Genomic DNA, 25,151 nt, shown 5'->3' with positions numbered 1-25,151 from the left:
AGCGGCTATCGCTGGAGGCGACACCCCTGTAGGCGTCGGCGTCAGCGGCAGCGATGGGAAGCTTCGATGGCCGCTGGTAGAAGTGTCAATGCCCCCTGGAGCGTCGGCAGTGGTATCCATAGCCGCCGGAGGCGGCGTGAGGCAATAGTGGTGGCTGCCGGGGGGCGGCGACGACCGACGAGAGGGCTGGAGTCGTCAGCGGCTGCCGGATGCGTCAATGGCGGCTTGACAGACGCTGGAGGCAGCAATGGAAGCGGGAGATGCCGCCGACCGCTGCAGCTAGAGGCGATCTCTCCCTGTGGCGGCTGCGTCAGCGAGGAGATGAGGTGGCGGCAGCGTGGAGGAGAGGGAACGGAGTAGACGGCAATGCCTCTCGACTGTGTTGACGTGAAGGAAGCCGAAGGAAGGGAAGAGGGTCTGCCGGCCGCTGGTCTCGGAGCCGACGAGGGATGGGAGATGAAGCCAAGCTGCTCCCTGGCGGCGCCCCTCCCTCCTCCACGAACCCCCTCTCTGCTTGCCTTCATCACCAAGAAAAAGAACCTAAACGTCCAATTACCAAAATGCCCTTCACTTTCCTCCTAATTTCTTCTCTGCCCCTTTCATATCCGGATCACTCTCCATTTTTAAATATATTAAAAATTAAATAATTTTATTTCATATTTTTAAAAAATTAATATTTAGAAACGGGCTAGAAATTTCATTTAGGAGGTGCAACGATGATGAGGAAGGACCCCACCCCATGGAGAATAGCGGCTACAGTGAAAGTCAAAATCAAAGCGATCAATGTGCAGATATCGTCGACTGGTCGGGTGAGCATGCCGCGATTGGGGGGAGAAGGTCCCGGTCCAATCCTGGCTTCGACACGAGGAGGTATCAAACGACTGACGCTCAATAGAGTAGAGGACGTTGGACGGAGGAGTCAATGTGCAGAAGCCGGCCCGAACGGCTATCCCGCTCGGTCAGGGCAGCAGGACTTGGCAACGACAGAGCAAAACTGTTGCCGCGTAGCTACCCTGCTTGGTCGTGCAACAAGACTTGGTAACGGTAAGAGCGGAACTTCTGCCAAGCAACTACCGTACTCGGTTAGGCAACATGACGTGGTACAAAAATGGTTGAGTTATGGCCGAGTGGACGAGGTACATGAACATCAAAGTTTCGGCCGAGCGGTCAACCTGTTCGGCCCAACAACATACTCTCTCTGGTATCCATCGATATCCCTTTGGAAGTTAGTGCCGTCGACACTGGACATAGACAACCAGAAGATCGTACGGCGGAAGCTTTCACTGTCACTTCAGATATATGCTCGGCCCGTTGAGATATTATGTCAGGGACACTTTACTGATAAGTCTTTTCAAAAAAAACTTTGGGAAGCATGACCGTCTTGCGGAGCGTGCACGCGCGCTATAGGAGCTCTATATAAAGGGGAGTTCAAGCATCAACGGAGGTACACAATACACGATAAACACTGTGCTCGCTATTATTCATTCTTGCTCTGCCTTCCACTTCATCGTCGATGACTGACTTGAGCATCGGAGGATCAATGTCGGGGATCCTTTCCCTGACTCGACACTGATATCATTTGTATTGCAAGTTCGAGCGGAATTTATAAGTAATTAGTGGGAGCGTTACATCCTCAACTTTTTATCTCATCGATTTTCAAACAAGATTGGGGGCAAAGATGTGTATTTACTTTAGCTAACGGTAGATAGTTTGCATGATAATGGTAAACAAAACAAACATAAGGACATGAAAAACCCAAAAATATAAGAAAACGAAGGATATAAAATTTTTGCATGATAATGGTAAACAATTCCGGCTCTACTTGAATTTCGATTGTACTATAGGTGAGTTGCTCCTTAGGTGGCTCTATATTTTCTAGAAAAGAATAAATCATGGGAACATTTGTCCTATACAATATGACTCTTTCTATGAAAAGATATTTTGTATCTGTTAAAAATTGAGCAACTATTCATGCAGAGGGGATCCATTTCTCTGTTTCTATCTCCATGAGCGTTGGCTTCAATCCTCAAATGGATCCCATGGCATGGTGAATTATGATATGCAGCAACCGTCTGCGATCTGCTTCTCCGTACACATCCGTTGATGATCAAGATGATTACGACGACGATGAGTACTGCAACTCCTGCGATTAAGCCTGCTGCAAAATAGATCAAGGAGCTATTTTGATCTCGTGGATACGGAAGGAAGTACTACTCTCCCGTTTGGAGGCTTTAATATCAACGTGACATCTGTTTTGGTGAACTATCTATCTCTTCTCGTGATTACCCATTGACTTTTGGCTTCCAGTTAACTGAGTTTGCAAGCAACGTAACATCCGGAAATATACAATGAGAGGATTACTCGGGACACTTGCCCAAGGCTTTCTAAACTAATAAATCACGTACGGCTCGTCCTCTTATGATATGAAAAACAACTCAATCAAAGATAATTCAATCGTAGATGAGAAATAATTTTTACACGGTGTTCCTAATTTTCTGTACAGACAATCAGTTATCCACTTTCCACTCACATTTCGCTTAAAAGTTTGGGATTCCTCCGATTTTTTCGATCATGCCCCAGAGGAACTCGTACAAGATCTAAATCTCCATTGAATGAATCACCGAGGACAACTCGGAGTCGCGACCTCGGCTAATTGCTCCTCTGCAGAAACCGCACGCAGTTTGGCGCTCCGAAGGCATCTGTTGACCATGAAGATGATGACGGCAATCACTACCGCAGCCCCTGCAATTACGCCTGCTGCAAAATAGAAGGAAACAAAAACCCTGATGAGCTTTAAGAAATCGACCGGCAGAATGAAGAACAGTGGTCGATGGATGGGCGTACTCGTTGCGACTAGGGTGATCGGGGAATTGCCTTTGCTGAAGGTGGATGAATCTGATGATGAACTCGACATGGGAGAAGATGAGCCGAAGCGATCGCTACGCAACAGGATATTGCGGCACGTCAAACGTTTGACTTTCTCTGCACTTTGCGTCTGGTAGGAGCCCAACGCACGGAGTCATGTACGGTGGCTGGTTCCGTAGTGACACTTGCTCACGATCGTTTTTAATAGAAGCGATCGTAGCAGCTGTGGACTGCGAGAAGGACTTTAAAATTAATGAACGTGTTGTTCGGATCTTGACTTGGAACAGGAGTGGGCACGACACCTGAAGATCTATCTATATATCAAACTTAATTCAATTGGCACGACAAAATTGAAGTATAAAAAATGGGCAAGATCTTGTGTCGTATGAGAGTTTTGAAGGCTAGCTCAAGCTTTTTCATTATTGCCGTAGACGTTCACATGATAGATCATTTTCTTAACGTCGAAGATAGCTAAAATGAATGCATCAACAATAAATTACCGGGCCCTCTTATTCTTTCCAGCACGAGCTCATTTGGATTTGGATGAGCTCTAGAATATGATTAATGCAAGCACATAAATTTGTATGATGTATATAGAGACCGCGAACTAATGTTTGATAAAAATCAACCCAAATTCTCGCGTGGTGATTGAACTTTTTGGCCATATGCTCTCTTCTTCTTTCCACATTCATTCCCATTTGCTTTTCCACAGACAAAGACAACGACCTGCCTGCCTGATGACAAATTAAGAGGTAGCGTTAAAGTTATGAGAGACGGAGAGAAGGATATAAATCTAGAGGCTCTGCATGGAAGGGGACCAAGTGTAACTTCACAATCGACGACCGCGTCGTGAACTGAGTGAGAGGGAAGTGATTGATTTATATATATATGGTAATGGTACATATCGATCTTTCAGGCTTCGTTATAGCGTGTCCATGGAGTCAGGGGAAGAGAATTGCTGCGAGAACCTGAGCCTGGAACTGTGTCTCCAGCCGTCACGGCCCTTCGTCTTCACCTGCAACTACTGCGACCGCAAGTTCACCACCTCGCAGGCGCTCGGCGGCCACCAGAACAAGCACAAGGTGGAAAGAAAGCGCCTCCGGGAACAGTTGCAGAGCGGCCGGCATGATTCGGCTGCAGGTAATCGCACGGTGGAAGCGAAGGAGAGCAGCATGGCGGCAAGGACGACGGCGTGGTGGGGATCGCATCTCTACTCCTCCGACACCGGAGTCGATGATGCTGCCGCCGGAGAAATCATTGACTTGTCGCTTAAGCTATAGCAGAGAAATATATATTTAAATTTCTCTGAATTGATGAATTTGTATTGCTCAGTTGATTGACAAGTCCAAAAATTGTCATTAAACCTTGTTAATTAATATCGATGTTATTTATGGACGCATGGCAAATTAATTAATCTAATTCATACTGGCAGCGTATGCATGATACGATAAAAGGATAGAACGATCATTAATTAATCTAATTCATACTTTTTTGCCCCCACGGGCGGGATCAACCGATTATGACATGGTATTCTTGCAACATGGGTCGGGAGGTCGAAGGTCTGCGGCAGCAATTGCGATAACATCAATATCTGTCCGTGCTAAACACCTTCGACCGCCATGTCATCGTCGGGCCCGTATTCATCGTGATTTACTCCCTCTCATACTCGTGGGGCAGGGGTGAGGGGGCCGCTGGGCGGCGGGACCCGCCTTTTGCAACATTGAAAGCTTTGTTTGTCTTTTTCCTACGAAACTCTACCTATTTCTTTTCATACAAAATTACTCACACTGTTTCAGATTTATATTAAAGAAGAGGGTAGATTAGAGAACTGCTAAACTGACTGGCCTTATTATAAGCATAAGATTCAGTTTTCAGCTAATAAATGAGGATAAGAATTAAGACAGTGGACACCCCACAAGCAAGAAACATGTGGCGAACAAGCTCAAATGCTCAATAAATATTAATGCTACTCGACAAGATCTAAAGCAATCAAATGAATAGCAAGAACATCTCATCACATCACCTTTTCCCTGCCCTGGTTCCACTCAACTCGTCAATGATAGAATCTTGTGTGCCTATCACTTTTTACTGGGGCCACATAGTTGACAATGCCAGCCACACTACTTTGCATCTTGTTTATTTCCTTGTGCAATGATTTAATCACCTCGAAACAGAAGCATATAAAGAAAGCATAACATCAAGAAAAAAAGAGAAAAAGCTTGATCCTGCTCTCCTGCTGATCCAAACATAAAAGGTCAAAGTGATCCCAACAAAAATAAAACCTTAGCTGATCACAACAATCATCATAAGCAATAAAAGATATTGGCATAATCAACAAGGAGTTCTAAGTATATGCATCGTGAGGTAGGTACAACCGTACAATACCTGAAAATCAGCAGCCTAAATATACAGAGAAAAAACTAGTAGCGACTAAAAAATGAAGCTGGGAAAGCAGAAAGCAGCAGAGGAAATCTGATAGAATTTATGCATATCCTCCTTTCCACCCAAATGCACCGTTGTCCTGCCTGTTGTTCCGGAATGCGCAGCAACCAATAGAGTAGACGACGATGAGGAATATAAGGATGATGATGTTGAGGATGGCAATCTTCTTCCACTTGTCCTTGATGTTGGCAATGACACCGGCTTTGCAAGATTGGCAGTCGTAGCAGAGATCGGACTGATTGTTGCTCCAGGCTCCGCAGTCGGGGTTGGTTGAAGTGTTGCCAGTTGAAGGAGGATTCCACACAGTTGCACTTTGGTAATCAAAGTTGCATTCAGAAGGAGGCTTGCAGCATCCAGACTACCAAAAAGGATCACACAATTAGTTGTTACGATTGAACAAGGAGATCATTGGTTTGAAAGCTTATGTTGTAGAACAATTATGTATATTCTACAAATAGTTTGCAACTTAAAAATATAGAATTAAAAAATAGTTTGCAAATTCTACAGTTGACTGACTAAATTCAAAAAAGAAAAGTGAACAGCACAAGATGGTAACGTGGGAATTAAAAGTAGATAATATTTCAAATATAGTGTTAAACTGTCAAGAAGGTTGAGAATTACAAATTATCTAGATACAGACTAGCAAGCACGTTATGCTATCATTCTTTATGAGGAAATAGAAACAATAAATAAACACACTGAAGTACTTAACATGAAATGCACTCAACCAAAAATGGTGGATTGAAGGAGGAATATAAAGATGGATGGTTGAACAATAGGAGCTACTGATGTATTGAATAAGGTTAGATGAATCTAGTCAGGTGCGTGATGCATCAGCGCTAGGATTTTCTTAAATTAATTTTTAGCATAAAGGAATGTCTTTTTATTTTCATGGAAAATTGTTGAATAAGCAAGCCATCTAAATGGATCAAAATCAGGCAGCCAAAGTGAAGACCTAAAGGCATCAGTAGCAAACAATTCAAAGGAAACCATGCAAGTAACATATATATTGACAGAAAGAACAGCAAACTTTATAAATAAATCAATATTATTTCGTACTAGTTTGAATGGATTTTTTTATCAGTTGGAAGAACAAGAACAGAAATGCATAAAAAAGTTCAAGAGGATGGGCAATGGGCAGCTCAACTCTGGCGTTGTAATTTTTAGGCCTAATCCAATTAAGTACAGCTTGATTTACCAAATGTTATAATCATTCTGACTGACGGAAACTATAGAAACCAATTACTTCTATAAACTAGAGTTATCCATAATCAGCAAGAAATCAATATGAATGCATCACCAGCATAACAGGTATACTAGCAAAAGCGTCAGAAGATTTTTTATATATATATAATGAAGCCCAACTAAAGAAACAAATTTTCAGATCGCAAAGTTTAAGAGGATGGAAAAAGTTTTTTTTCTTAAACATAGTTTAAGAGTGAGCGGGAATTGAAATTCCTCCTTCGAGAAAACACACATCCAAACCCTCCGCTAAGAAACGTGAAATTGGCATCTATTTCAGAGAGAAAAAATCAATTTACAAAAGCAGAAACGCTTTCCACCCAATTAAGTACCTTCTTCAAACATTAAGGTTAAAAATAACAAAAATCCAGAATTACTAACCCTAGGCAATTTCCTCAAGTCTTGATTTAAGTTGCAAAATCATTAAATCCCTGAGATGAGAACACAGAATTTGGGGGAAAACGTAGTTTTTGTCAAGCCATATCGTACCCAAAAATAAAACATAAAATCTCAGATCAAGAATAGCTCTTCAAATTGACATAGAAATGGTATTTTGGGGTTACCTCGATGGGCGAGAGGTTGTCGCTAATAAATTGCTGGAAGTTCTGGTTACTTTCCTGAAGGCTCTGGCAGACCTTACCATCGGACAGGCAAGCGCGGATCCTGGCCCAGTTCTTCGAGTTCTCCACCCGCTTCTGCAGCCAGTGGGAGTAATCGCCGAGGCGGTACTCCTTGTATCCCCGACCGGAGACGACCTCGCCAGCGCCCTTGTTGGTGACGACAAAGGTAAAGATAGTGAAGCAAAAGAGGAGAATGATAAGCACGAACATAACGAATAGGTAGATCCAGAGCAGAAGCGAGTTTCTGCAGCAGGCGCCGACGAGACCGGCGAGGGAGACGAGCATGAGGAAGACTCCGATCACAATCAGAGGGGTCTGCAAAAACTTCTCGCAGTCAGTGACGCCGCCGCGGGTGGCCAGCCATATCCCGCCGCCCAGGATAGGCACGGAGAGCAGGAAGGTGATGAAGTTGAGCACCCCGATGAGATTATTGCTCAATCGAAACATCTCTCCTCCTCCGCCTCTTCCCTTCTCGCACGCGAAGCTTAAGATCACACTCGCAAAACCACCACACGACGAAGAAAGCAACGGGAGCGAGCTGTTCGAGGTTATCCGCAGAGGCTAAGATTTATAACGGCGAGCGGATGCGAAAGGTCACCCTCCCTTCTCGGCTTTGATTACACGCGGTCATTCCACGAAGGTTGCCCCGTCTTTGACAACTTTTTCTTCTACCCGCGACGGCATTCGACGATCGTTCCAGGCTCCACATTGGGTCCCACCTACACCTGAAACGACAGAGAGGTGAACCTCGAGTAACTCGACGAAAAGGACACTTTTAGTCCGAGTTTTTCAAGTTACAGGGCAATTTCTGTCATTAAAATCAACTATAATCTTATAAAATTATAAATACTCGAAATTGAAATACGATTCGCTGGCAAGCAATGAGAGATGGAGAGCAGCAGACGTGGGGACCACTTGTAATCCACGTGATTGGTGAGGATTGTTTTGGAACAGGTGGGCTATTAAGGAAAGAGAAGGTTGAGGAAGCAACGGAGAAGAGCAACGTAACGTGTTTTTCACCGGCCGCGGTTTCTGCGCCACCGCCACGGTTATTTCCAGATCAGCCGAGTTCCCTAATTCAATTATATTAACTATTATTTACGAAATATGGTTATTATACCCACAGTTGCACATGATGGGTCTTAATATAGAAATTATATTTCTTTTTTCAAACTTTTTATTTTATTTTAGGAATTCACATAAATTTTTATTCGCGATTTTGCAGAATAGGGCGATTCGATGGCATCGAGTTCATCCTACCGCGCCGCGCAATGGCGGGAAGATCTGCAACCGACCAACCGCCCACGAAATAATCGGAATAAAAGGAACAAAAAGGGAAAAAAATAAAGTTTGATCGAAGAAGGGGAACAAGATCGGAATCCGGAGGTGGCAAGCGAGGGATAAGAGGAGGAGAAAGAGTCAAGCATGGAAAGAATCGAGCAAATCGAATCCTCCTCCTCCATCAAAGGAGAAACATCGCAGGGTGGCGGGTGGTGCTGCTCTCTTTCTGATTTTGTCCTGGTCAATGCAAGCGGAGAAGGTCTAGAAACAACCCCCTTTTCTCCCCAACCGCCCTTCCGTCCGGATCCTCCCTTCTCTATTTCTACCTTTCTCGTCTTTATCGCCTCTTCTTTGCCAATCAATTATTGTTTCCTTTTTTCTTGGTCCTGTGGGTGGAGGTCAGGATGACGGTGAAGAAGACGAGGAGGGTTGCCGAAGAGCCCTCGCCATCCCCTTCGTATAGAGATGATGCCAGGAAAAGATTCAGATTCCAATCGCTCTCGCAAGATTATACGGAGTTTCTTGAGGTGAGACGTGTTCTCTTTAACTCTTTTTGGCCATGATTGAGGGATGTTGTGATTTTCTATTCGCTTTTGATTTTTAGGGTTTCGCGATTCCTGCGTTAACGAAGTACAAAAGAGGGATTTTTCGTATCTGCGTCGCCTTGACATTTTTTTTCCCGTTTGCATTATATCAATCCAGATAATTTGCCTTCGTCCTCCTGAATGAATTGGTTTCTATTCGATCCAAGCCGTGATCTTATGAATCTTTTTTTTTAAACAGTTTTGTGGATATATTTAGTGGAATTTGCCATGCCACACGGATTAGTGAGATCTCTTTGTCAGAGTCTCGGATTGATATCTTTATGTTTCTGCAGCTTCAAATATATCTGTATTAATATGAAAATCAATACTTTTGCATTGTGAATTTTATGCTACCAGATGAAAAAGTGCTAAATACTCTTATTGCCCCAATCAACAATGTATCAGGATTCTGAACTGTTTTCATTTGCAGGAAACTGAAGAAAAGAAGAGGAGATTGCTGGAGGCAAGACTAAGGAAACGTAAACTCTTGGCTGAAGTCCGGTATTACGTTTTGTTTTGACTTGAATCGTCTGCAGTTGAATTTTTTTCATCTGTTTCGGAAAGATAATTGCCTGTTTTGAATGTCTCATCCTAGATTTTTGAGAAGAAAACTTGATACCTCACTTGCAAACCCGTATCAGCAAGTTAGATTGAAGGAACCATCAAGTAAAACTCCAGTGATCAAACCTCCTACAGAAAAGAAACCCAGAGTATCTGAAGCTGCACGTGCAAGTAACTCCAGTATGGATAACTTGTATGCAAATGCATCTCAGTATCAGTTTAAAAAGAGGTCTCAGAAAAAGCCAACCAAATCTGTCTGTGTTGCACAATCTTCGGGTGTGTTCATCCCAAGGGAAGCCCCCCCTCAAAACATGATGACAATGGAAGCTGCAAATGCTAGCACTTCCGCAACTCTAGATGCGAATGAAGTATCGTTTAAGGTATAGTGACCATTCCCAGCAACTTATAATACAGTTTCATCTTTTGTAGACTTGCCATATTAATTCAGTTATTAATTGCAGAATGGGGAGGAACTGAACAAGTTTCAGTTGGAGCAGTATCACATACAAATGGAGAGACTCAATAGAGTGCCTATGATTGGAGGCTCAAATGATATGTTAGCGATTTGTAGAGATCTTGGAAACAACTCAAAGAAGACCGGTAAGAGAAAACTCTCATGGCGAGACCCACTGGTGTTGAAGGCTTGATGGAGAGCACATCTGTTTTACTGTCACTAAGTGGTTCGTCCATGTTCATCGCGTGAAGAAGCGAGTTTTCCTGTCATTAATCTAAATGGTAGTTTCCATTTGAATTCTGTCAGTTTGATTTATAAATGAATTATGTTCCGACACGTTGTATCAGTGAGCAAGTGATAGATATCTTGGCTCACCTCGGCCCAAGAATCACAGATATAACATAAAACAAACTTACATTATTCAAGTATTAATTGTTTCTAAATTGACAATTTAACACAATACATAGTATAAAAAGTTAAGCCAATGTTAGCACACAGAGTGAGTGGTTGTCTAACTCTGTGTGCGCTTTAGACTTCTGTCTGCTACAAAGGACCTTTAATGATTAATTAGGCTGATTAGGCTGGTAACGTGAGTCTGGAGTGATCAAATTAGGCTGATTAGGCTGGTAACGTGAGTCTGGAGTGATCAAATATGGTTTTACGGAAATTTTCTATCCGCCATCGGAATAAATCGGGAAACAATTACGACGATGGCCAGCAAAGGACATTCAGCTTCTAGCAAGACTTGTTCCTCCTGATTAATTTTTGGGTGTCGTCAGATATTGTCATGGTCCTTCAATTTATTTCAATGCAAGGAACATGCTTGATCTTGTGATAATCTTCTCCAGTATCCTTGTTGACCCTTTTCTCTATCATTTCCATTCCCCTTATTTCAATTTGTTTGAGCTCAGTCAATCTTACAAGTCCCTCTGGTAGCATTCTCAAATTTATGCAGTACCAAAGTTTTAGTTCCCGAAGGAGAGGCATTGCTCCCTCTCCCACTTCCCACTGCTCCAAGGTGTTCAAATCACCCAGTATGATCTCTTGGAGACGAGGAAAACCTCCCTTTGGAAACACCAAAACTCTTCCTACAAATGCATCAAGACACACAAGAAGATGCTCCAGGTTTGCTAGAGATGCGAGCAATGCAATATCTTCATCCTTTTCCAACCTTGTTTTCACAATAGCAAGAGAGATCAGGTTGGAAAATATCCTGGAATTTTCTGCCTCTATGTGAATCCTTGCAGGTCTTACCAATGGTCCTGCCAAATCCATAATCTGAATATGATGGTAGCAAGATGAAGTTAGGAGGCTCACCGGCAAGGATTCTCCAATCAATGCCAACATCTCGAGCCGGGAAAGGTTCTGGACTGCATTGGCAAAAGCATCCTCATCAGAGCTTGACATGTTTCTCAAATGCAATCTTCGAAGATTTCTCAGCTTCTCCAGTGCACCATCACATACCCATGGACCACTCGAAATATTCCCAAGTGTCTGAATGTCTTCCGAGCAGAATGTCGAATTAGGCATGCTCATATTCCCCTTATTGAGTAATACATGTCTCAGTGTTCGGATTTTCCAAAATGCATCCGGCAAATGTTGAATCTCAGTAAATTGTATATTGAAAGTCTGCAAGTGGATGAGATTTCCAATGGATGAAGGCAGCTCCTTCAGTTTTGATCCGCTCAAATCTAGATACCTTAAGAGGATCAAGTCCCCAATCTCCTTTGGTAACTGTTCAATGGGTAGTTTTATCAAATCCAAGACCCTGAGGAACTTCGCTCCGGAGATGGTAACTGCCAGAGTTCTCTGAAAACCTTCATTCCGACAAACTACAAGTGACCGTAGTTTAATGGTAGAACAGTTCAACGAGACATGGTCGTTGACATTTTCGGTGACACAGAGACGCCGTAAAGCTCTTGGATCGTCACCTCTGTCATTAATGGACCTGTAGAAGTTAAGCTCACGAGCTTCATGACGTGCTAGATCAAGAAGAAGATCATGAATGCGAACAAACTGTATAGAAATCCCACCCTTTCTTTCCATTTGTAACATGGACCTGTCGGTCAAATCATTCAAATATGCCTCCGCGAGGTCCTCCATTGTTTGATCCACTTTGTCCTTCGTTTGTATGAAACCCTCAGCTATCCATAAATGTGTTATCCTCTCCGCAGCAATGATATAGTCCTCAGGAAAGGCTGCAAAATAAAGGAAGCAAGGCTTCAAATGATGCGGAAGATCATGGTAACTGAGAGCTAATATACTTTGGATTTGGTCTTCTCCTTCTCTGAATTCATAAGAAATATAATCCAGCTTTTTCCTCCAGTCAGTAGCTTGACTTGTACCTCTCAAAAGTCCTCCGAGTACCACAATGGCAAGAGGCAGCCCTTTAGATTTTCTGAAGATATCTTCCTTGAATCGCTCAAACTCTGGCGGACAGCATGCTGTGCGGAAAGCTTTCCTGCAGAACAAATTCCAGCTCTCTTCGGCATTCCAAAATTTCAGCTTGTGTGGAGGAACATCTGCAACGTTCGCAACGTTCATCTTGCGCGTGGTCAGCAACACTCTGGATCCTGCCGATTCTTTTGGGAAAGCTGCTTTAATGGCGTTCCAAGCTGCCACCTGCCAAATATCATCCATCACGACTAGATACCTTCTGTCGCGCAAGTGCTCCGACAACTTTTCCTTCATCTCTAGTTCTTCCATTCCTTTTTCTTGCCCATCCTTGAAGTCGAACACTTGCTTCACAATGCTGCACAAGAGTTCTTTGACCTCATACTTCTGTGACACGAATACCCATGCCTTGCAGTGGAAATAGTTTTTGACATCTGCACTCCTGTAGATCTTATTTGCCAGCGTTGTTTTGCCCAAACCACCAGGACCAACAACCGAAAGGACAACGCGATCTGTTGAACTAATGTCAAACAGTTGCCTTTTGATGTCTTTCATATCTTCATCAAAACCGACAATGTCTTCTTCTAGTTCAAATCTGTAGACGTAGAGATTTATTAGCATATAATCTCTCTTGATGTGAAAATTCATGCGATCATGAGTAAGAGATACCTTCACCGAGTTTTTGTTCTAACCTAATTGTCCACTAGAGCACATCTTTGAAAGATCCAACAAAGTTAACTGATCCGGTGATAAGAAGGGGCCCCGATTAGTAGGGTGGTCAATGATATGGTGGAGGTCAAAGTCAAGTTGGTCAACGTCCCGGTATTATCGTCCGATCGGACAACCCCCTTTTCTGATCGGGAGGAAGAACCGCCGAGCCTACAGAAGCAGACGTTAGCACAGCTCGGCCAAGTACCGAGCTTCCGGTGCTCAGACAGACAAGGTATGCCCCGAGCGGCCAGCCCGCTTGGACTCAGACTGGCAAAACAATGACGACCGAGCGGACTCCATTCAGACAGAGCTCCGTTCTACAACAACGAAGCCTGGACAGCGGATGCTGGCCGAGCGGCCATTCCGCTTGGCTCGAGGACAAGATCGGCCGGACGATCGATAGCTGGCCGAGTGGCTCTTCCGCTCGGCCTGTAACATACAAAAGGAGGATCAGAGGATATCCTTCTAGGAACCTGTGCCACCAACAGACGACATATTTGGCGGCATGGTCAGGCAGAAGATCGTACGATCGAAGTTTCTGCTGTCTTGTCAGAGATATGCTTGGGTCGTTAAGGTATGGTGTCAGGGACGCTTTTCCGACACATTTCTTCAGGGTATGCTTTGAGGAGCGTGCACACATGGGAGAACGTGCACGCATCAGGGAGCGTGCACGCGCTCACAGGGAGTCCTATATAAAGACCCCCAAGCTTCGACGGAGGTATGTATAATGTCTACTGTAGCTACAGTTACTTTGCCATTTTGCTTCCTCGTTTCTTTTACATCGTCGGTGTTTGACTTGAGCGTCGGAGGACCATCGTCGGGGAACCCCTCCCCGGCCCGACACTGACGTTGCTGTAGTTGCAGGCTTCATTGACGAGGAGTCCACCAGCAGTCAACGGGAGCACCACATCCCCAACATCCATTGCCTCGACTCTCAGATAGAATCAAATTTGATGCCGTTTGTAGGAGCGTACCTGCATCCGGGCCGGGAAAATGGAAGAAGTTGGACGACTTCACATTGTGACGCTCACTCAAGAAGAGCTCGACGTGCTAATACAAGCGCAAGCGGCAAAGATCGTCGAGCAACAGCAGCAAAAGGCACTAGTTGACCAACTAGCGCAACAAACAACGTTGGCCTCTGGAGGCCGAGTGGCTCACGACGACTGACCGGAGCAATATTCTATTTGGGGGCAAAATAAACTGTCGACCGGTACGCATGGAGAAGCTCCACTTGCGCCTATTCCATTCCATCGGGTTCTGTTCTAGACACCCTCAGAGATTGCGCAAGCAAATCAGGAGAAAGGATCTTCTTCAGATGAAGCGCCTATTCGAGACGCAAGGAAGGGCAAGGCGCCCCGAACCGACGCGTCTCCCGAGCGAATTAACCGCCAGTTCTCTGAAGCAATACTTCAAGACCCATTGTCGAGGCACTACGCTCCATTGGCAATCTGAGAATACAACGGATCAACCGATCCGAACGATCATTTGGGAAAGTTCGACAACACTGCTACACTTCACCAATACATAGATGGGGTGAAGTGCCGAGTCTTTCTCACAACGATGTCCAACTCGGCCAAGCGATGGTTTAGGAGGTTGCCGGACGGATCAATACAAAACTTCAAGGATTTCCAAACGGCCTTCCTCCACTATTTTGTAAGCAGCAGACACTACCAAAAGACAAGCATCAGTCTGTTCTCTCTGAAGCAAGGGCCGAGAGAAACCCTTCGAGCATACATCCAACGCTTCAACTAGGTAGCTATGGATATCCCCTCGGTCTCATTTGGGACCATGATGAATGCCTTCACCTAGGGGCTCGTAGAGGGAGACTTCTTCCGGTCGCTCATCAGGAAGCCGCCCCGCGACTACGATCATATGCTCAAGAAGGCTAATGAATATATAAACGTGGAGGAGGCCCAGGAAGCCAGAAGGAAGGAGGCGCCATCCGAGCCCGCGGTGCCAACCGAACGACGACCGTCGAGCAGCCACCAATCGCCAAGGGGGCCGAGAGCTTAAGGCCGACCACACCAAGAAACAAGGGCGCAGGTCGTGCGTCATGTGGCTTCTGATCGGCCAAAAACAGCGAAGGGCAAGGTATGAACGCTTATGTTTTGTTCCTTCCACCAGTCAACGTCACACAACACTCGTGACTGTTGCGGGTTTACACCGATCGCCTGATCGGCGCCAAGGGGCTATCTTCGCCGATCGCCTTCACCCGACCGACGACACGGGCATCAAACCGCCGGGTGACGAGAAGATGCCAGGCGATCACCCGAGCGGCCACACCACCATCAATAGAGGAGCAATGACCATCCCCGAGCCTCACATGAGCGACATAGGCCTAGCGCTCGGGAGGAGGAAAACAGAAGCAATGCCGCTCGGGGAGAGATAAACATCATCACCGGTGGACCGACCAGCGGAGACTCCAATCAAGGCAGAAAATCATATGCTCGGCGCATGGAAATTCACGCCGTGGGCTGTAGTCAGGAGATGGCGAGCGGGCCCGAGATCAGCTTCGGACCCAGGGACCTCGAAAGAGTGGAAGTCCCTCACGATGACACCCTTATCATCCGAGCGGTAATTGCCAATTATACAATTCACTGGATTTTTGTTGACACAGGGAGCTCGGTGAATATAATTTTCAAGAAGGCTTTCGATCAACTCCAGATCGACTGAGACGAGCTACTACCGATGACGACCCCACTATATGGGTTCATCGGCAACGAGGTTCTGCTGATCGGCCAAGCCAAATTCTCCATATCGCTCGGAGAGGAGCCGCTCAGAAGGACCAGGACCACGAACTTCATTGTGGTGGATGCCCCCTCAGCCTACAACGTCATTCTGGGCCGACCGACCCTCAACGAATTCCGAGCGATAGTCTCAACATATTGCCAGAAGATCAAGTTCCTGATAGAAGACCGGGTAGGAGAGGTCAAAGGTGACTAGTTGGCCGCTTGACGCTGTTATGTCGAGATGGTCAAAACCGAAGCTAAGTCCGCTCAGAAGACGCCCCGACTAGAGGTAAGCGCCATCACTGAAAAATCCCCTATTCTAGTCTATGAAAAAAAAGGAAGAAGTACAGATCCACCCTTGCCGAGCGGGGGCAACGATTTTCATTGTGTCCGACCTGGGAGCTGAGTAGAAGGCGGAGCTGGTCGCCTATCTCCAACAAAACCACGACGTATTCGCGTGGTCGACGCACGAGCTCCCTGGGATCTCCCCGAGCGTCGCGCAGCACGAGCTCCATGTTAGGCCAGACACTCGGCCAGTAAAGTAGAGAAAGAGAGACTTCAGCGCCGAACGAAATATGATCATCCGAGCGGAAATAAAGAAGCTCTTGGAAGCTGGCAACATACGCGAGGTTCAATTCTTGAGCTGACTTGCGAATGTGGTGCTGGTCTTAAAGCCGGGCAACAAGTGGTGAATCTGCATCGACTTCAAGAACCTCAACAAGGCATGCCCGAAGGACTTCTACCCGCTGCCCTGGATTGATCAGATGGTAGACTCCACTGCCGGGTGCGAGCTGATATACATGTTGGATGCGTATCAAGGGTACCACCAAGTGCCGCTCGCCCGAGAAGATCAAGAGAAGGTCAGTTTCATCACGGCCGATGGAACCTACTGCTACAGTGTCATGCCGTTCGGGCTAAAGAATGCTGGTGCTACTTATCAGAGGCTGATGAATAAGGTGTTTTGGCGGCAGATCGACTGCAACATGAAGGTATACGTCGACGACATACTAATTAAATCCCTTCGAGCAACTGACCTATGTGCAGACATCAAGGAGACCTGCCAGACACTTAGGACGTACGGAATCAAGCTGAATCCAAACAAGTGTCTGTTCGGTGCAAAGAGCGGGCGATTCTTAGGTTACATCATCACCGAGCGGGGCATCGAGGCGAATCCCAACAAAGTGAAAGTACTACAAGATATGCCCCCGCCAAGGAATCTCAAGGAAGCCCAACGTCTCACCGGTTGGATAACTGCACTGTCTCGGTTCATCTCCAAGTCAGCCGACCGGATCTTGCCGTTCTTCAAGATCTTACGTCGAGCCACCAAATTTCAATGGGACGAAGAATGCAACCAAGCGTTTGAGGAATTGAAGGAGTACCTCAATTCATTGCCTGTATTGGCTAAGCCAACTGTCGGCGAGCCACTCAAAATTTATTTATCCTCAACTGAGCATACGACCGACTCGACGCTAGTTAGGCCGAACGACGAGGAACAACTAGTGTACTTCTTGAGTCATAAATTGAAAGATGCTGAATCCCACTACACCGTCTCGAGAAACTGACTTTTGCGTTAGTGCTCGCCGCTCGGAGGCTTCGCCCCTACTTCCTAGTGCATTCCATCATCGTGATGACCAACAACCCTTTGGGGAGGGTCCTGCTCAATCCAGAAGCGTTCGGACGGCTAATCAAATGGACGACAGAGCTCAGCGAGTTCGATATCCAATACTAGCCCTGAACAGCCATCAAAGCACAATCCTTGGCGGATTTTGTCACAGAGGTACAGAATCCCGAACCAGAAGCCGTTTGGAGAATATATGTAGATGGTTCGGCCACTCGGCAAGGGAGCGGGATCGAAATACTGCTTATCTCCCCCCAAGAGGAGCGGATGTGGCTGTTCGTTCAGCTAGACTACTGGGCGACAAACAATAAAGCTGAATATGAAGCACTTTTAGCTGGCCTACAAGCTGCCCAGCACGTCGGAGCCATCAAGGTCCTCATCCACTCGGACTCACAATTGGCTGCGCAGCAGCTAGCCGGAACGTTCGAGATAAGCAACACGGGGCTCAGGCTCTACGCGGAGGCTTTTGAAAAGCTTAAGGCCAATTTTTGGGAGGTCATAATACAGAAGGTCCCCCCGAGCGGAGAACCAAGCTGTAGACAAATTGGCCAAACTGGCTAGCTCGTTATCGCCGATCGTCATATCGCAGCTGATTGAGCAGGTGGCTTTAGTGGCCCACATTGACTGGATGGAAGGACTTACCTTCCCAGACGACTGGAGGATGACGCTGACAGAGTTTCTCCGATCGAGAGGTACACCATCCGATCGGGAGGAGGCTCGCTTATTGAGAAAGAGGGTTGGTCGGTTTACCCTAATCGGAGATCAGCTTTACAAAAAGGCTTTCTCGAGGCCCCTACTTAAGTGTGTCAGGTTCGAGGATGCCAACTACATACTGCAGGAGGTACACCAAGGATCCTGCGGAGGACACCCGAGCGGTCGCTCATTCGCAAGGAAGATTTTACTTGGCAGATACTTTTAGCTGACCCTCCAGGAAAACGCCATGCGGACGATTGCCACCTGCTTGTCCTGCCAGAAGTATCACAACCTCTCATACTGGCCGACCGAGGAGATGAAGACGTCCACAGTGGCTTGTCTGTTCGACTAGTGGGGCATGGACATCGTGGGGCTCTTCCCTATGGCGACGGGTCAGAGGAAGTTCCTGCTCATCGCGGTGGACTATTTCTCCAAATGGGTCGAAGTCGAGCCGATGGGGAGGATAATCGAGCAGATGGTCATGAAGTTCATTTGGCAGCATATTATTTGCTGGTTTGGGATCCTGCGTTGGCTCGTCTCCGATAATGGGAGACAATTCGTGGGTTAAAGGCTCAAAGAGTGGTACAAAGGGTACGACATTCAGCAATCCTTCACTTCGGTATCCTACCCTCAAAGTAATGGGCAAGCGGAGGTCGCCAACTGAGAAATACTTAGGATCCCGCGTGTTCGGCTCGACCACGTCGGAGGGAGCTGGGTAGATGAACTCCCCAGCGTGCTATGGGCGATCCGCATAAATCCCAAGGAAGGAACCGGGGCAACGCCCTTCCACCTGGTATATGGCGGCGAAGCAGTCGCCCCCGTCGAAGTTAGGGTTGAATCCGATCAGATACAACACTACAACGAAGACAACGCCGAACGGAGGCTTCTGGAGATGGACTTGATGGACGAAACGTGCGCTAAAGCGGTTGTCCGGCTGATGGCGTACCGACAAAGAATGAGGCAAAGCTACAACCGAATGGTGCTCCCAAGATTGTTTCAGGTTGGCGACTTGGTGTGGAAGAAAGTAAAGTCGGTCGACGATGTCATCAAGCTGGAAGCTCCGTGGGTTGGACCCTTCAAGGTCGTAGAAAAGCTTTGCTCGAGTGCCTACTATTTACAGGACGAGGACGGGCGACGAATAGAACGACCGTGGAGTGCGAACCATCTCCAGTCTTATCGAGCCGGATGAGAGGTGCGCCGATGTGATCAGTGTACCTTTATATCCCTGTGTTCCTTTATTGCAGGACAAGAAATAAAAGATTAAGCTTCCAAGCTTTGTGCCGAACGACTTGCCAAACCGTCGAGCGGCGACGTTAAATCCCGGTCTTCATCGACGGTCGAGCGGTGACCTTAAACCCAGTCTTCACCGAACCGTCGAGCGACGACGTTAAACCTCGATCTTCATCGACGGTCGAGCGGCGACCTTAAACCCCGATCTTCATCGAACCGTCGAGCAGTGACGTTAAACCCCGGTCTTCATCGACGGTCGAGCGCGACCTTAATCCCCGGTTTTCATCAATGGTCAAGCAGCGACCTTAAACCCTGGTCTTCACTGAACCGTCGAGTGGCGATGTTAAACCTCGGTCTTCATTAATGGTCGAGCAGCGACCTTAAACCCCGGTCTTTACCGAACCGTCGAGCGGCGACATTAAACCGCTATGAAGACCGTCGAGCGGCAACGTTAAACACTTGCGAAGACCGTTGAGCGGCGACGTTAAACCCCTGTGAAGACCGTCGAGCAGCGATGTTAAACCCCGACCTTCATCGACGGTCGAGCAACGACCTTAAACCTCGGTCTTCACCGAACTGTCGAGTGGTGATGTTAAACCCCTGTGAAGACCGTCGAGCGGCGACGTTAAACCCCGGTCTTCATTGGCGGTCGAGCGGCGACCTTAAACCCACGTCTTTGCCAAATCGTCGAGCGACAACGTTAAACCCCGGTCTCCAACAACGATCGAGTGGTGACCTTAAACCCAAGAGAATGTATGAACCTTGTTTGAATTCGTCAAATGGCCGATTGACGACCCACATGTCACCGAGATAGCCATAATTATTGCCGAGCGGAAACACTCGGTAGCAAGCATGGAAACAAATAAATCATGAAGAAAAGGATCGCAGAGCGAGCAAAACGGTCATTTCGCAAAAAGGTATTACCGAGCGGCAGGATTACATTTAAGACTCAAAAACTTTTACAGGACTCCAACTCACTCTATATAGTCAAATATACCATTGGGCATGGAGTCGTTTAGCTGACTGTGGCTTATAACGCCGTCTGCCAAGGCTTCGGGGAGGTGACCGCCCGCCTTGAGGTGCTGGAGGGTCCCATCAATGACTAACTCGAACGCTCGGACGATCCGTTGGACTACTTTTTCAGTAAATTGGTCCGAGCGGAGATACTCCTATTTCATCACTGCAAATCGGCTCGGCTCTTCCTGTTGGTAGAACGTTAGAGCAGAATAGGAGGCCTCCAGGGCATCTTCGGCCTCCTTGAGCTTCTTATTCAGGGGCTCCTCTTCAGCCGCTCGGCGATCAGATAGTCCTCAGCTTCTTTGAGCTTTTGGGTGAGTCGTCGGGCCTCCTGGTTCTTCAATTCTAGGTCGGTGATGGCTCGCTGCTTCCTTGTGGAGGCCAACTCGAGCTTTCTGTCGTAGGTCTTCAACTGAGTCTCGATCTGGCCCAGCCTACTAGCTTGATCGGTCGAATTCTGCTGCTTTGCCGTGAGGAGTTGTTGGGCCTTTTCCAGGTTGACCTGCAGTTGGGCGACGGATGGCCCCTGGGAAGAAGAAGCGTAACCAGAAACTTTGAGCTTCTTCAGCTCCTCCTCCACAAAAGCGAGTCGTTGGCACATGACCACGCTCTCCACCCAGTACTGCAGATAAAAAGACAAAGGTCAAGCGCAGATTGGAGGTAAGGCATGAATTGATAAACTGAAAAATGTACCCTCGTAGATATTCGCACATGGTTGTTGCCGAGCTGCCCGAGAGACATCGTGGCCGCTCGGGCCCTCGCCTCCTCCCAAACACCGGCGAGTGCCCCCGCCGATCAGGATCTTGTGTTCGGGGATGGTCGGACGGGCGTATTGCTCAAGATAGTCCTTCGTCGGAAGGTTGATAGTCACCGTCACTGATCACCTGCTGCTCGGGTCTGACGAGGAGGAAATAGCTGGACCCGGAGCGGTGGCCGACGTTAGATCAATCCTGGACACCAGTGGTCGGCGTAGGGTTCGGGGCGGCGACAAAGATGAGACTGAAGGAGCGGCGATGTCTTCCAACGGCGGTCCGACCAGAGAGGGCGTTCGCTCGGACGAGGTGGCTTCCGCTGTTGGGATAGCCACAGGAGACGAGGTGCCCTCGGCGGTACCCACGACCGAAGTGGTGGATCGGGAGGTGTTTTCCGTACGACACCTCTTGCGCCTGATAAGTGGCAACCCCTCATCGGAAGACTCGATACCCTCGGTCTGAGCGATGGGTAGTGCTTCGAGTGTTGGGGGCGGCACAACAACTTCTTCGATGTTGGCAGTCTGAACGGTGGTGGGGGTCTCCCCGCTCTCGGCTGGCGTACCTTCGTGGGAACCGATCGGCGCCAGGCCAAGGCTCGCCATTTCCTTGGCAACAGTCGCTTCGATCTCGGCATCCTTCAGCTTCGTCAGGCCGGCCACACGCGCTCGCATCATGGTTTTGGCTATAAGAGAGAAAAAGTAAATAAGTTAGACTCAAAGGAGAAGTGCCAAGAAATTTCATACCTAAGCCGCTCGTGAGCCTCGTGCAGTAGCTTATGGATATCGTATTTCTGATCGGCCAGCATGTTCGCGGCGTGAAGATAATCCGGTCGGCTCTTATACTTCTTCAGGTCAGGCGGAGGTGGTAGTCTGACCTGCCATTGGGTTTAGAAGCTTGGCTGTTCGGGAAGCCGCATGAAGAAGAAATACTCCTTCCAATGTTTATTCGAAGTAGACATCTTATCAAAAAAATACTAGACCGATCCAAGACTGAAAGAGATAGGTCCCCAGCTCGGATTGCTTGGGGTAGTAGAAATAATAAAAAACTTGAGGGGTTAAAGATATGTCGTGCAGCCAGAACAGGACAACAACGCCGCACAACAGACGAAAGGAATTGGGTACTAGTTGGGGGAGAGAAACACGGAAGTAATTACAAACTCCAAGGATGAAAGGTTGGATCGAGAAGTGAAGATCGACCACAAACTGGTCTCGGAACAAGCAGATAGTGCCAGTCGGCGGGTAATGTGGCCAATCGGACGAAGAAGCCATAATGACCTCATGGTCATAAGGGATTCCGAAGGCGTTTCTAAGGCTTTCAGCATCGCCCGCATCGAACCTGATCTCCATGGTAGAATACCAAAGCCTAGGCGAGGGGATCGACGACTGTGAAGAACTGGCCATTGCCGAAAAATAAGAAAACAGATTCGACGAGAAGAAAGGCAAACACAGAACACAGCGGATAATGGAAAACAACTAAGTGACAAAAAGATTGAAGAACAGAAAGGAACGGGCTTACAAGAGAAGAAAAGGTCGCCGAAAACAGGAGCAGAGCGTTGCCGGAGCACTGGTCACGCAGAGGAAAGCCATCGCAAAAAATGCAGGAGAAAGACGCCGACATCGCGACTTTATAAAGCTTGAGCTCGGCCGACCGGGGCCGTCCGATCCAGGTCACGGAAGTCGGAGCGCAGATCTAGCCGTTGAATTCAAACTGCCAAACGTCACATCAACGTCTGTCGCTTCGGGCGTGCGATGACGGCGGCAGTGACACATGGCACACGCCTACAGGGCAACATTTAATGAACACCATTAACAGGCGTGGGCGCGTGCTCAGCTTTAATGGAGATGATTTGCACAAATTTCGAAGGGATTCGGATGATGTTAGTGTTGACCGCTCTCAGCCAAGGATAGAAGCTGCAAACTTCTCCAAGTGCGAGTGGCGAAGTACCGATCGACCTCAAGGAGCAATCGCAAGGCCGTCCGACACCCTCGGGCAGACCGGTCGAGGTTCCAACCAGTATCACGGCCGATCGGCCAACCGATCTCCAGACTAGCTAGTCCAGTCAGTCGGACTTGCAACCTCCTTCGACTAGATTTGAGGGGGAGACATGTGATCTGGTGATAAGGAGGGGCTCCGGTCAGCAGGGTGGTCAATGACTTGGTGGAGGTCAAAGTCAAGCTGGTCAATATCCTGGTATTATCGTCCGATCTGGCAACCCCCTTTTTCTACCGGGAGGAAGAACCGCCGAGCCTACGTGAAGCAGACGTTAGCACAGCTCGGCCAAGTACCGAGCTTTCGGCGCTCAGACAGACAAGATATGCGTTGAGCGGTCAACCCGCTCAGACTCACACCGGTAAAACAATGACGATCGAGCGGATTCCATTCAAACACAGCTCTGTTCTACATAGCAGCGGATGTTGGCCGAGCGGCCATTCCGCTTGGCCCGAGGACAAGATCGCTCGGACGACCGATAGCTAGCCGAGTGGCTCTTCCGTTCGGCCTGTAATAGACAAAAGGAGGATCAGAGGATATCCTTTTAGGAATCTGTGCCGTCGACAGACGACATGCTTGGCGGCATGGTCAAGCAGAAGATCGTACGATGGAAGCTTCCCCTGTCTTGTCAGAGATATGCTCGGATCGTTAAGGTATGGTGTCAAGGATATTTTTTTGACACATCCATTCAGGGTATGCTTTGAGGAACATGCACGCATCGGGGAACGTGCACGCACTCCTAGGGAGTACTATATAAAGACCCCTAAGTTTCGATGGAGGTATACATAATCTCTACTGTAGTTACAGTTACTCTGCCATTTTGCTTCCTCGTTTCTTCTATATTGTCGGTGTTTGACTTGAGCGTCGGAGGATCATCGTCGGGGAACCCCTCCCCGGCCCGGTACTGATATTGCTGTGGTTGCAGGCTTCATTGACGAGGAATCCACTAGCGGTCAACGGGAGCGTCACGCCCCTAGCATCCATTACCTCGACTCTCGGATAGGATTATTAACCATGAAGATAGATGCTAATAGATGGAAAATGAGAATTTTTTACCTCCGAGCAAGCCTTGCGTCAGCCGCAGAGGAAGAGGAGGAAGAGGATGAAGAGGAGGTGGGCCAGGAGGACGAAGCTTGGATGCCAAGTTGCGACGTTTGTTTGCATAAATCTTGAAATTTGGCATGGATGTCCTGCAGGCGGCTCGCGAGCCGATGGCGAGTGAGGATCCGGGAGGGGAAGGCGGCGATGCGTCGGAGACAGCTCTTCCGGCCGCGGGCGGCTGAAGCGCGGCCTAGCCGCGTCGCGTATTCGTCCACCAGGTCCTCCATCTCGAACGCCAAGTTCCGGATCTGTCTCATCCACTCCTGCAAAGAATGGCTTTGCTCGGGTCTGGGTTTTTGGTCGGCATCTCTGAGACGGGATTGAATCAGTGCCAGTGTTTCCGTCAGCGACGTGATCTCTGCACCCACGTTGAGGAGGCCGGCGACCTCGCTGGAAGCAAGCTCGCCAAGCTTCCCCAGCACCAAGTTCACCACCGTAGACGCCATTTCTGTTTCTCTGCAAATCAATGGGCCAAACCGGTACATATCTTACGACATATGACCACCTTGATAGGAACACCAAGTCCACAAGTCAGGGATAAATCTTTATCATATTTACGCTAAGCACATTATATAGTAAGGATCGTCTACAAGTCCCATTGTAACATAAACCTAAAATCTTCTCCTATGTTGCCACATCAGCTTTCCTGGAAGACAATAAACAACCAATTTACCAAGTTAGTTAATTATAATATTCCACTAAATAAACTTATAAGTCATACAATTCAATCCATCAAATTTTCTCGGTAAAGATAATTAAACTAGAATTATTTACTTTGATCGTATCAGCTACCCACCGATGAGTCTTCTCCTCCAATGAACCATCCGTTACCCACCGACCACCGGAAATCATCCATATCCATAGTGTC

The 25,151-nt window shown here is 47.5% G+C and overlaps 4 protein-coding genes and 1 long non-coding RNA gene across 9 annotated transcripts; 2 read left to right on the top strand and 3 right to left on the bottom strand.

Moving 5' to 3' along the window:
- Positions 1-2,576: 2,576 nt before the first annotated feature.
- LOC122019273 lies at positions 2,577-3,567 on the bottom strand. The gene is made up of 2 exons (XR_006121980.1): positions 2,845-3,567; positions 2,577-2,757 (listed from the first exon to the last, which is right to left on the bottom strand). It is a non-coding gene; the product is annotated as an uncharacterized LOC122019273 (long non-coding RNA).
- A 233-nt stretch (positions 3,568-3,800) lies between these two features.
- Positions 3,801-4,145, top strand: LOC122044691 (zinc finger protein 4-like). The gene has a single exon (XM_042604950.1). It carries the CDS (start codon positions 3,801-3,803, stop codon positions 4,143-4,145), a length of 345 nt encoding a protein of 114 aa, XP_042460884.1.
- Positions 4,146-5,171: 1,026 nt separating this feature from the next.
- On the bottom strand, positions 5,172-7,721 carry LOC121989684 (tetraspanin-8-like). The gene is made up of 2 exons (XM_042543867.1): positions 7,113-7,721; positions 5,172-5,665 (listed from the first exon to the last, which is right to left on the bottom strand). Exons 1-2 carry the CDS (start codon positions 7,614-7,616, stop codon positions 5,348-5,350), a joined length of 822 nt encoding a protein of 273 aa, XP_042399801.1. The 5' UTR covers positions 7,617-7,721; the 3' UTR covers positions 5,172-5,347.
- A 466-nt stretch (positions 7,722-8,187) lies between these two features.
- Positions 8,188-10,423, top strand: LOC121989668. Of its 2 annotated transcripts, none has more exons than XM_042543852.1 (5): positions 8,188-8,217; positions 8,395-8,977; positions 9,465-9,535; positions 9,630-9,975; positions 10,057-10,423. In XM_042543852.1, exons 2-5 carry the CDS (start codon positions 8,855-8,857, stop codon positions 10,240-10,242), a joined length of 726 nt encoding a protein of 241 aa, XP_042399786.1. In that variant the 5' UTR covers positions 8,188-8,217; positions 8,395-8,854; the 3' UTR covers positions 10,243-10,423. The 2 variants fall into 2 exon arrangements, with proteins under 2 accessions (XP_042399786.1, XP_042399793.1); XM_042543859.1 differs by lacking the exon at positions 8,188-8,217 and having other exon boundaries at positions 8,276-8,709; positions 8,854-8,977.
- A 95-nt stretch (positions 10,424-10,518) lies between these two features.
- LOC121989645 (probable disease resistance protein At1g58390) lies at positions 10,519-24,771 on the bottom strand. 4 transcript variants are annotated; one of them, XM_042543825.1, is made up of 3 exons: positions 24,239-24,771; positions 12,314-13,038; positions 10,519-12,247 (listed from the first exon to the last, which is right to left on the bottom strand). In XM_042543825.1, exons 1-3 carry the CDS (start codon positions 24,766-24,768, stop codon positions 10,845-10,847), a joined length of 2,658 nt encoding a protein of 885 aa, XP_042399759.1. In that variant the 5' UTR covers positions 24,769-24,771; the 3' UTR covers positions 10,519-10,844. The 4 variants fall into 4 exon arrangements, with proteins under 4 accessions (XP_042399759.1, XP_042399769.1, XP_042399751.1 ...); XM_042543835.1 differs by having other exon boundaries at positions 12,395-13,038; XM_042543817.1 differs by having other exon boundaries at positions 10,521-13,038.
- Positions 24,772-25,151: the final 380 nt, after the last annotated feature.

Source organism: Zingiber officinale, chromosome 1B, assembly GCF_018446385.1.
Source record: "Zingiber officinale cultivar Zhangliang chromosome 1B, Zo_v1.1, whole genome shotgun sequence".
Taxonomy (NCBI): Eukaryota; Viridiplantae; Streptophyta; class Magnoliopsida; order Zingiberales; family Zingiberaceae; genus Zingiber; species Zingiber officinale.
This window is presented reverse-complemented; position numbering and strand designations above follow the sequence as displayed.

What these genes read in the sequence shown, in the direction of transcription:
- LOC122044691 (XM_042604950.1), top strand. Translation starts at nt 3,801, where the DNA reads ATGGAGTCAGGGGAAGAGAATTGCTGCGAGAACCTGAGCCTGGAACTG.
- LOC121989668 (XM_042543852.1), top strand. Translation starts at nt 8,855, where the DNA reads ATGACGGTGAAGAAGACGAGGAGGGTTGCCGAAGAGCCCTCGCCATCC. An exon ending in AAACTCTTGGCTGAAGTCCG is followed by an intron (nt 9,536 to 9,629) that starts GTATTACGTTTT and finishes GTCTCATCCTAG; the next exon opens with ATTTTTGAGAAGAAAACTTG. An exon ending in CGAATGAAGTATCGTTTAAG is followed by an intron (nt 9,976 to 10,056) that starts GTATAGTGACCA and finishes TATTAATTGCAG; the next exon opens with AATGGGGAGGAACTGAACAA.
- LOC121989684 (XM_042543867.1), bottom strand. Translation starts at nt 7,616, where the DNA reads ATGTTTCGATTGAGCAATAATCTCATCGGGGTGCTCAACTTCATCACC. An exon ending in ACAACCTCTCGCCCATCGAG is followed by an intron (nt 5,666 to 7,112) that starts GTAACCCCAAAA and finishes CCTTTTTGGTAG; the next exon opens with TCTGGATGCTGCAAGCCTCC.
- LOC121989645 (XM_042543817.1), bottom strand. Translation starts at nt 24,768, where the DNA reads ATGTACCGGTTTGGCCCATTGATTTGCAGAGAAACAGAAATGGCGTCT. An exon ending in GACGCAAGGCTTGCTCGGAG is followed by an intron (nt 13,039 to 24,238) that starts GTAAAAAATTCT and finishes CTACGTCTACAG; the next exon opens with ATTTGAACTAGAAGAAGACA.